We start from the raw sequence: 10,483 nt of genomic DNA on the forward strand, positions 1-10,483 counted from the left end.
GCGGAAGGACCGAGGGACCGACAGGCAGACGGGGTAGGGGTCACGTGAGCCCGGCCGAGTCCCTAAGGGCTGACCAGGGGAGAGACCTGGCCTGCGTCTCTTTTCTTCTGCTCCGGGGACCATCTACGAAATGGTGAGACCCAGGCCCAGCCGAGTGGTCAGCCTGGCCCCCACCCCCTGGCCTCTCTGTCCTCCAGGCCACAGGCAGCCTGGTGTCCATATTCGTGTACGACGTGAAGCCTGGCGCCGAAGAGCAGACCCAGGTGGCCAAAGCTGCCTTCAAGCGCCTCAAAACTCTCCGGCACCCCAACATCCTGGCCTATATCGATGGGCTGGAGGTACCTGCACTGCGTTTGTTTATCTCTGTTCTCACCATTTCCCAGTCTCCCACTGCTGTCTTCACTCTGTCCCTTGGTTTCTACCCCTTGGATTTCAGCACCCCCAGAGTTAGAGCTTCTCTACTGTCTATGTTCCTCATCTCCCCTTCTTCTCCCTAACTCATCCCTGACATCCCTCTCTCCTTCCCTAGACAGAAAAGTGCCTCCATGTAGTGACAGAGGCTGTGACCCCACTGGGAATGTACCTCAAGGCTCGAGTGGATGCTGGTGGCCTGAAGGAGCAGGAGTTGTCCTGGGGGCTACACCAGATAGTGAAAGCCCTCAGCTTCTTGGTCAACGACTGCAATCTTATCCACAATAACGTCTGTATGGCTGCTGTGTTTGTGGACCGAGCTGGCGAGTGGAAACTTGGGGGCCTGGATTACATGTACTCAGCCCAGGGCAATGGTGGGGGACCACCCCGCAAGGGGATCCCTGAACTTGAGCATTATGACCCCCCGGAATTGACTGACAACAGCGGCAGAGCGGTCAGAGAGAAGTGGTGGGTGACTGGGGGCGGCATACCTCAGTCTGTCCTGTTGTGAAGGCTCCTGTAGCCTCAGGATCTCTAGACTAGCTGGCACTCCCCTGTCCCTTGTTGCTTGGTTGGGAGAGTATCAGGGTCCCAGGACTGCTACCAGAGGCTCCATAGTAGTAGGGCAGGTTGGACACAAGCTTGGGCATTGGGTGGTTCTGAATTTGAAAATTGTGTGACCCAGGACAGATGTCCTTGCCTCTCTGAACCTTGGTTTTTTTATATGTTAAATGGGGATAGTGAAACCAGCTGCTTAAGGCTGATGGGTCACCTGAGGGACACAGCCAGGACCTGCCATGGCAGGATGAGTTTTGCCTTAATGGGTGGTAGGGCTCTGAGCAGCTCTGGATTACTGCTACAGGTCAGCAGACATGTGGCGCTTGGGCTGCCTCATCTGGGAAGTCTTCAATGGGCCCCTACCTCGGGCGGCTGCCCTTCGCAATCCTGGGAAGGTAAGTATCCAGCCCCTGGCTGTCTGCCTTGCCCCAGCTGCTCTTTCTCTGCTCTTTCACCAACCACCCCTTCTCTGACACTGAGTCTTATCCTACAGATCCCCAAATCCCTGGTGCCCCATTACTGCGAACTGGTGGGAGCCAACCCTAAGGTGCGTCCCAACCCAGCCCGCTTTCTGCAGAACTGCCAGGCACCTGGTGGTTTCATGAACAACTGTTTTGTGGAGACCAACCTCTTCTTGGAAGAGATTCAGGTAAGCCTCCCACCTGCCTAGGCTTTGGCCCTACATTTCCCATAATTGCCCTATACCCCACTTTTAGGTTCTCTCACAACTGAACCCTTTGAAGACAGGCATGGGCTATACAAACAGGCCCTTTGGATGCAACTCTGGCTCCAGCTCTTCCTTGCTTTGGCTTCCCCTTGTTGAAGTTTAGCTCTAGTAATGGTGCCTACTTCACAGGAGCGTGGGGAGTACACAGCCTAGTCGTCTTTGATGTCCATGATATCCATGGTTCTAGGACTCCCAAGGACACCAAAATCCAAGAATACTCAAGTCCCTTATATAAAGCAGCATAGTATTTACACATATGATTTATTTACATCCTCTCACATTCTTAAAAATCATCTCTTGATGGCATATAACACCTAATAAAATGAAAGTGCTATGAAAATAGTTATTATACAGTATCATTTAGAGAACAATGACAAAAATAAATCTACATGTCAATATGGACACATTAATTTTTAATGTCTGTTATCAATGGTTGGTTGAATGCACCACTGTGGAACATAGAGGGCCGCTGTGCATGTTGGACACAGCAGATCCTTAGTGACTGTTCTTGTTGCTCCAGCAACTCTACAATACTTCCTGACTCTGGTCCCCAGGGTGCCATGCCCCATGCTGGCTTGGAGTGGGGTGGGGAGGGAAAGACAGATCTAGACCTGCCCTCAAGGAGCGAGCAAGGGGTTAATAGGCCATGTCCCTGTTTTAGGCAGTTCTCTTTGCCAGCAGGAAAATAGAGGGGATGGGGTGCTCAGGGAAGAGCTCTCTTAGGAATGACATTTGAAATAGGACCTGAAGGACAGGAACATGGGAGCCATAGGGATGGTAACTGGGGGAAGTGTTCCAGACAGAGGGACCAGCTCATGGGAAGATGTGAGGAGGGCACCCTGTGCTTCACCTCTGAACCTCACCGTTGGTACCTGTGTAAAGGGAGAGTCACACGGAATGAAGGAGGGAGGTCTGCTCTCTGCACCTGCTCTGGCCCAGTCATGTGTGGTGAACACAGAGAGGTGGCTGAGAATCAGGACAGGGGAGGAGGGCGACAGACACTTCCACAGACTTCCAAGGAACGGAGTGGAGAATGTTGGCTTAGGTGGGGACAGGGAGGGCTGTTGGAGGATGGGGAACTGAACTGCATCCTGAAGAAGCCACTGGAAATGCTGAGCCCTGCTGCCTCTGAGCCGGGGTGGGGAAGTGGGGGCGGGTGAGGGCAGCAGGCACTGTGTTAGGTGGAATTCTCCTCACATGGCCCTTCCCAAAGTGTTTTCCCATCTAGGCTGTTGTGAGCAGTCACTGCTGCTGACCGAGGGTATGATGCCTCTAGTGGCTGCTCTTCTAGCAGCCGCAAGTTAGGTGGCCAGGATAAGGACAGTCATTGGAGGCCCTGCTGTGTGCCAGGCATTGTGCTGACAGCTTTTATGTGCATTTTCCAGTTGAATCTTCAGAACAACCCTATGCGGTGATAGAGTTATTAACTCATTTTACAGATGGAGGAACTTGCCGAAACCACATGGCAAGTAAGCAGGAAAGCTGGCCTTTGAGCCTAGGCAGTTGGGCTCTAGAGCCCACAGCTTTATTTTTGTCCCTTCAGACCTGGGGGTGACTTCCTGTCCTCACTTGTGACTGGGCAATGTGTGTGACCAGGCTGGCTTCCTCCCTGTGCCTTGTCCTTGTTCCCCTAGATCAAAGAGCCGGCCGAGAAGCAAAAATTCTTCCAAGAGTTGAGCAAGAGCCTGGACTCATTCCCTGAGGATTTCTGTCGGCACAAAGTGCTGCCTCAGCTGCTGACTGCCTTCGAGTTTGGCAACGCTGGGGCTGTGGTCCTCACACCCCTCTTCAAGGTAATTGAGGGGAGACCTGGAAAGCCTGGAGCCTCAAGACCTGTGGGATCCAGAGAGCTGGCAGGGTATATCCAAACTGCCAAAGAGATGATCCTGGACTGGAAACAGCCCTATGGGGCATCCTGGGGCAGGCAGCCTGGTCAGGGAAGACCCATATGAGGTGGCTTTCTGCCAGCGTCCAGGTGGTTCAGCAAGCCAGGACCTCCTGAGCAGCTACAGGGAGACTGTGGGGACTTCTTGCCCTTTGAGAGCAAAGAACCTGTGCCTCCACATTTCTTGATCCTCAGATCCTTGCTTCAGGGCGCTTGGCCCTTCCTCCTTTCCTAAGACAGACTCTCCTAGCCTGATCTGTGCAACCATTTTCCCAGGGCTCTGGGGACTACCTGCCCATCACCCCATTTTCCTCTCCTCTTTCCTAACTACTTAGGTGACTTCTGGGGCTGGATTCCTCCTGCTTCCTGAGACCCCACCCCACCTTTCAGGGTCACCTGCCTTTCCCTTACCTGCCCCATCCCCAGGACATCCTTTTCCCCTGAAGGAACTTGCTAGAAGTAGAAAAGCCAGCTATCAAGTCCTGTAAAGTTGGAATCCCCAGAAATCACAGGCAGAATTCTGTTTACATATGACATTCAGACACCTGTTCATAGGGAGGGGCACAGCTTCCATCAGCTTCCTAGAAGAGGCCTTGAACCTGAAAGGTTAGGGGCAGAACTGAGCTGGGGTAGGGGCAGAGGAGCTGCTGGGGAAATGCCTGATGCCTCTACTCTGGTGTCACCTCCTTCCTACCCTGGAAAACCAGTAGGGAGCCCGAGTAAGTCAAGTGAGCCCTGTGAAGTCATCCAGCCCTGGGGTTGTGGCTAAGCACTTGTTCCCTCCTATCCTCAGGTGGGCAAGTTCCTCAGTGCTGAGGAGTATCAGCAGAAGATCATTCCTGTGGTGGTCAAGATGTTCTCATCCACCGACCGCGCCATGCGCATCCGCCTCCTGCAGCAGGTAGGGGCCTTGGCCAGGCCCTACCCTGGTCTACCCACCCAGACCCACCCTGGTTGTTGGAGAGACACCTTCCTTACCTCCTGCTCCAAGCAGGTGGCTGGAGCCCCTTTCCTGGCTGCAAAGGGACCCCAGAAAACCCTCCCCTGAACATTCCAGAGATGAGGGAGTAGGGAGGCCAGGCTGTCATGAGGTGGATCACAGGGCTCCTTGGCAATCTCAGGAGTGCCCAGGCTACAGGGCTCAGGTGCCACCCCATCTTCTGATGTGGTCACCCTGGGATGAGTGGAGATACATCTCCTGCCAACCCAGGGCAACTGGGAACATTACATAGGACTGATGGGGCCTAGGATAGGGGACTCTTGTGAGCCAGGAAGAACTCTTGGCTCTCAGGTCCCAATCCCTCTCTGCATCAAGCCTCTTGAGGTCAAACACAGGCATGGGGCTTAATAAGCTAACCTGGCTGGCCAGGGGTGGATAGTGGGAAACCAGAGTGGCTCCAAACTTGTATGGGGCGAGAGAGGGCTGGCTGTGTTCTCCCCCACACACACTACCCCCCACCCTCCTGGGCTACAGATGGAGCAGTTTATCCAATACCTTGATGAGCCGACAGTCAACACCCAGATCTTTCCCCATGTTGTAAATGGCTTTCTGGATACCAACCCTGCCATCCGGGAGCAGACAGTCAAGGTAGGTATGGCCAGGCAAAGAGTAACCACCTCCAGTTTTCCAGGGCATGGAGGGGGTTGTTTACATGACACAGAGGCCATGGCTTCTGCTTGCAAGTCTAAGCAGATTATAGGTGGGGCAGGTACTACCATGTGCTCTGTGCTTGGTCCAGGCTATGGAGGCTGTCCTGCAGCCAGTGGTGGTATGTGGCAGGTGTGACCTACAGTCCTTTCAGCAGACCTCACTGAACATTTCTTTGTGCCCATCCTGTGCCCTGGGCTAGTACGCAGTTTGCACAAGGCAGCCCAAGCCCCTTTCCCTTGAGGGGTACCGACAATGGGCCTGGCAGACAAGAAATAGAATTAGAAAATATATATCACATCAGAAAACAGTGGGGAGAGGAGGGTCTACAGTTTTTAAAAAGGGACTACCTTGCTTAGGAGGTATTCCTTGAAAGTAAGGAGGTGAAGGATTCAACCCAGGAGGAGATGGGGAAGAAATGTGTCTCCTGCAAAAGTAACGGCAGGTGCAAAGGCCTGGAGTCTGGAAGCTGCCTGGACTATAGAAGTAGGAAGTAGAAGTAAGCGGTTTAGCATGGCTGAAAGGAGATGGCTGAAGGAGGCGAAGTCAGAGGATAATGTTGGGTGGGTGCCCAGGCCTTGTTGGTATGGTGGAAACCTGCTGTATTCATTGGGAATGAGACCAGCAAAGCCCACCTGCAAGGTATGCGGTGGTGGGTAGAACAGAGCAGTGCTGTGGTCTGAGTGAGGAGCAGGTTTGTAGAAGGTGGTTGGGCCCTGGCTTGGCTAACTCTGCTCGATGGTCAGGTAGAGCTGTTGAGCTGGCTGTGAAGTTGAGGCAAGAAGTTTTGGCAAGTGGTGCACACTTGGGAGCTATCAGCTAACAGAGAGACATTTAAAGCCATGAAGTAGGTGAGATTACAGGACCCAGTGTTAAATATTAAAAAAAAGGCCAAAGGATTTGTTTTGGGGTGTCTAAAGATTAAGATCTCAGCAAAAGGAGCAGCCAGTGAGGCTGGGGGGAGGACCAGGACTCCTTTCCTGGTAGACCAGAAACAAAAATTTCAAAGCAGAGGGAGAATTTGGTGGTGGTGGTAGGGTTATCAAAACTGCTAAGGGATCAAGTTTGATGAGGACAGAATTGACTATTGAATTTAGTGACTTGGAGTTCATTGGTGACCTCAACCTAAGCCAGTTTGGTACACTGTGGGGAATGTTCCTGTGAGAGCCTGAGTGTACTGCAGGCAGGAGAGAGATGGGAGATAGGAGTACAAGACTTTTGAGATCTTAATGTATAGGGGACAGGAAAGGGGGAGCTCCCCTTTCTCAACATAGTGGGTGGGCCAGGAGCAGGCCGAGTGGGCTTTGGCAGGTCTGCTAAGAGCCAGGGACCACCAGTAGCCCAGGAGACCATTCCTGTCCTGGCCCACAATACCTACTGTTGCTTTCACCCCACAGTCCATGCTGCTCCTGGCCCCAAAGCTAAATGAAGCCAACCTCAACGTGGAGCTCATGAAGCACTTTGCCCGGCTGCAGGCCAAGGATGAACAGGGCCCAATCCGCTGCAACACCACAGTCTGCCTGGGAAAAATTGGCTCCTACCTCAGTGCCAGTGTGAGTGTCCTACAGCTGCCATAGGACCATGGCCTCCTCTCGAGCCAGGAACCTTGTGTGTGTGGTCATTCATCGTCTCCCACATGAAGGCTCCCAGAGAGCCCTGCTAGCCTCAGTGTCTTGACTCCTAAAGGTGGAGTGAGTTGTGCCAGGTCACACAGTGCATAGGTGTGAATCTGGGATCTGAATCCATGTTGGCTTAGCCCCAAACCTGTGTGCATCCCCCAAGTTTTAAAATGTGACACCTGCTGTGCCCAGACAGTAACAGGAATGAATGAGTGGGATCAGCAGGGCAGGGAAGAAGGGAGGCACATGCTCTAGCCTCAGGGTGGCTGTTGTTCTGGCCCTCGTTCCCCTGAGGCAGAAAGGAGTCCAGGGTTCTAGGAGGAGAAACCCAGATCCAGAGTTTTAGGTAAATTTGTGCCTTTTAAGCTATTTTTGATAAATACACATTTTTAGACCCTGGAGGTCCCATGGTTGGCCCCTGATCTGGAGGTTCCGGGTCCCACTTTTGACTCTATACTTAGGAGTTCTCTCCCCTGCCCTACTCCAGACCAGACACAGAGTCCTCACCTCCGCCTTCAGCCGGGCCACTAAGGACCCATTTGCACCATCCCGGGTTGCGGGTGTTTTGGGCTTTGCTGCCACCCACAACTTCTACTCAATGAACGACTGTGCCCACAAGATCCTGCCTGTACTGTGTGGCCTCACTGTGGACCCTGAAAAATCTGTGCGGGACCAGGTGAGGCATAGCTGGGGCTGGGCCCTGGAGCTGGGACTCTGGGTTATATCTGAGCCCTAGCCAGCCTGGTAGGCTCTCAGGAACCCTGGAGCCCCCAGCTTGGCCCCTTGCTATCCCACAGGCCTTCAAGGCCATTCGAAGCTTCCTGTCCAAACTGGAGTCTGTGTCTGAGGATCCCACCCAGTTGGCAGAAGTAGGTGAGTGGCCATGCTTGTGTTCCCTCTTCCCCCACTTCCATGTCCTTGCCTGTCATCTGGCATGTCCCACCTCCACTGGAGCATCCATTTCACAGATGGGAAGACCTCCGCCTATAATAGGGAGGGGACGGTTACAAGTCATTGTTAGGGTACTTGCCTTTCTATCACCTCCCTGTGGAGCCTGAGGTGCCCATATCTGTTTCTCTTTTTGCCCAGAGAAGGATGTCCATGCAGCTTCCAGCCCTGGGATGGGAGGAGCTGCAGCCAGCTGGGCAGGCTGGGCTGTGACTGGAGTCTCCTCACTTACCTCTAAATTGATCCGTGCACACCCCATGGCTACACAGGCTGAGACCAATGTGCCCCAGAGACCAATGCCTGAGGGTGAGTGTCCCAGCTATTATCTGGCTCCCCCAGGAGGGTGATGGGGACATAGGGGATGGAATGGGGTCTAGTCTCCTTGTGGATTTCCTTGGTGCCCCTTCCTTCCGTGTATCCCTTTCCTCTCAGCAACCTCTGTCCTCTCCCAAGACCTCTCTGAGAGCCCCGGGGCCTCTGTTCTCTAGGACATCCTGCCCCAGCCCCCACACCTCTCTCTGCCACCTCTACAACCTCAGACCGCTGGGAGACACAGGAGGACAAGGACACAACAGAGGATAGCAGTACTGCTGACAGATGGGATGATGAGGACTGGGGAAGCTTGGAGGTTAGTGGGGCTGAGGAGGCTCTCAGGGGACCCCCAGAGAGCCGCATGCTGCCAGTCCAGACATATGGGGCCTGGCTGGAGTTGAGCCTGTATTATCTGCACAGCAGTCCTGACAGGTAGACCTCATGGAGTTGGCCACTGTAGGTCAGAGACAGCAGCTGATCTCCTCCCCAATCCCAGGGGTCTCCAGGAGCAGGGTCAGATGAGAGGCAGGGCAGGCAGTGGTTAGGCTGCCTGCTGGACTTCTTACTCTCCTGTGTGCCCACTGTTTACTCCAGTGCCCACTCAGCCCGGGGTGAGTAAGGATAGTCCCCCATATACCCTCCTCTAAAACCAGACCAGGCATGCTGCAGGGGTGGCTGAGGATGGGCGGGGGAGGGAGTGGTGCTGCTCTGAGTGAATTGTATCAGACCTCTGGCCAGTTTTCCCATCTGGCTGACAGGGAAGGAAATGAAGGAAGGTAAAAGACCAAAGGGCCAAGCTCATGTCTAGGACAGGCCTGGGCCCGCTTACTTGCCCTTTGGAGGGCTGGGTGTGTCATTGGTATGCCCCTCTCCTTCCCATACTGCAGCAGGAGGCTGAGTCTGTGTTGGCCCAGCAGGATGACTGGAGTACCAGGGGCCAAGCAAGCATAGCTGGACAGGTGAGCTGGGTCAGGCAGAGTGTGTCTGTGGGGCAGGATCTGGCTCCTGCCTCTGGGCAGGCCCGACCTCTCCTTCCCACCCTTCTGCAGGTCAGCCCCCCAGAACACAAATCTCCTGAGTCAGACTGGAGCAACTGGGAAGCTGAAGGCTCCTGGGAGCAGGGCTGGCAGGAACCCAGCTCCCCAGAGCCACCCCCTGAAGGCACAAGATTGGCCAGCGAGTATAACTGGGGTGGCCCAGAGTCCAACGACAAGGGTGACCCCTTTGCTGCCCTGTCTGTGCGTTCTAGCACCCAGGTATGGGTCTGTTGAGGGTGCAGACCGGGGTGGAACTCAGCCAGGAGTTGGCCCCCACAGCAGCCCGCACTTCCCTTTTCAGCCCAGGCCAGAATCGGACTCATGGGGTGAGGACAACTGGGAGGGCCTGGAGACTGAGAGCCGTAAGTCCTTCCCCTGGAGGGCTGACAGACTAGGGTTCAGGGCAGGGCAGGTCAGCCCTCAGCCTGCCTCCCCTTCCTGACTCCAGGGCAGGTCAAGGCCGAGCTGGCACGGAAAAAGCGTGAGGACCGGCGGAGGGAGATGGAGGCCAAACGTGCAGAGAAGAAGGCAGCCAAGGGCCCCATGAAGCTGGGAGCACGAAAGCTGGACTGAACTTCTGGGGTAGCCCTCCCAGCCACGGAGAGCAGGCCCCGCGGATGTATTTATTGTACAAACCATGTGAGCCCGGCTGGCCTGGCCAGGCACATCTCATGTGTACATAATCAGAGCCACAATAAATTCTATTTCACACCCCTGTCCCGAGCTCAGCTAGCCCCTCTGGGTGGCTGGGATCTGGTGCTGCTTTGTGCAGTCCCCACCAGCAGTAGATGTGAACATCAATTTGCTTTCAAAGCCGCGAGTAAACTGAAGAGGCATGATCTGATTTATCAGCGTCTAGGAATCATCCTCAGGGAGCAAGACCGACAGCACCCTGCAGACTGGTATCTGCAGTGAACCTGACGGGGCCACAATGGGCACCCTTGGGTCTAGGGGTGCAGAAAGGGGTCTGTGGGCCCCAGAGGGTTCCTGGGTCCCTGTCCCTAGTTGAGGCAGGAATAAGAGACCGAGCTCACCCCCAATGTCAATGAAAACCCGTCAGCGTGAGATGCAGGCCATGGGTTGTGTCAACGGCGGCGCTGGGGCACACAGGCCCCGTGCTGGCGGCTGCGCGCGAAGCCGGCTTTGCAGACGCAGCGAAAGGAGCCGTTCGTGTTCACGCAGCGCTCGCTCTTGCATAGAAGTCCGCGCTGGTTCAGCTCTCGGCACTCATCGATGTCTGCAGGTGGTTGACAGGTGCGGACTTCGCTTAGCTTCCAGTTCCGGCTGGGCACCGCCCCGCCCTCCGCCGCCCTGCCCCCGGGCCCGGCTGTCCGCAGC

The 10,483-nt window shown here is 54.8% G+C and overlaps 2 protein-coding genes across 2 annotated transcripts in view; one reads left to right on the forward strand and one right to left on the reverse strand.

Annotated features, from left to right (window-relative positions):
- Window positions 1-9,862, forward strand: part of Scyl1 (SCY1 like pseudokinase 1) — a gene marked incomplete at its 5' end in the record, with an annotated part of 10,224 nt that extends 362 nt beyond the window's left edge. Inside the window, 16 exons of the mRNA XM_015503038.1 lie at window positions 139-338; window positions 530-879; window positions 1,274-1,364; window positions 1,463-1,618; window positions 3,331-3,489; window positions 4,375-4,482; window positions 5,056-5,169; window positions 6,627-6,782; window positions 7,336-7,524; window positions 7,646-7,721; window positions 7,938-8,102; window positions 8,285-8,424; window positions 8,996-9,067; window positions 9,158-9,364; window positions 9,447-9,507; window positions 9,594-9,862. Coding sequence (XP_015358524.1) covers window positions 139-338; window positions 530-879; window positions 1,274-1,364; window positions 1,463-1,618; window positions 3,331-3,489; window positions 4,375-4,482; window positions 5,056-5,169; window positions 6,627-6,782; window positions 7,336-7,524; window positions 7,646-7,721; window positions 7,938-8,102; window positions 8,285-8,424; window positions 8,996-9,067; window positions 9,158-9,364; window positions 9,447-9,507; window positions 9,594-9,718 — 2,369 coding nt within the window. The remainder of the gene's footprint in view (window positions 1-138; window positions 339-529; window positions 880-1,273; window positions 1,365-1,462; window positions 1,619-3,330; window positions 3,490-4,374; window positions 4,483-5,055; window positions 5,170-6,626; window positions 6,783-7,335; window positions 7,525-7,645; window positions 7,722-7,937; window positions 8,103-8,284; window positions 8,425-8,995; window positions 9,068-9,157; window positions 9,365-9,446; window positions 9,508-9,593) is intronic.
- The window catches only part of Ltbp3 (latent transforming growth factor beta binding protein 3), a 16,500-nt gene continuing 15,745 nt past the window's right edge, over window positions 9,729-10,483 (reverse strand). Inside the window, 1 exon segment of the mRNA XM_015503099.2 lies at window positions 9,729-10,476. Coding sequence (XP_015358585.1) covers window positions 10,231-10,476 — 246 coding nt within the window. The 3' untranslated portion in view covers window positions 9,729-10,230.

This window comes from Marmota marmota, unplaced genomic scaffold, assembly GCF_001458135.2.
Source record: "Marmota marmota marmota unplaced genomic scaffold, marMar, whole genome shotgun sequence".
Classification (NCBI taxonomy): Eukaryota; Metazoa; Chordata; class Mammalia; order Rodentia; family Sciuridae; genus Marmota; species Marmota marmota.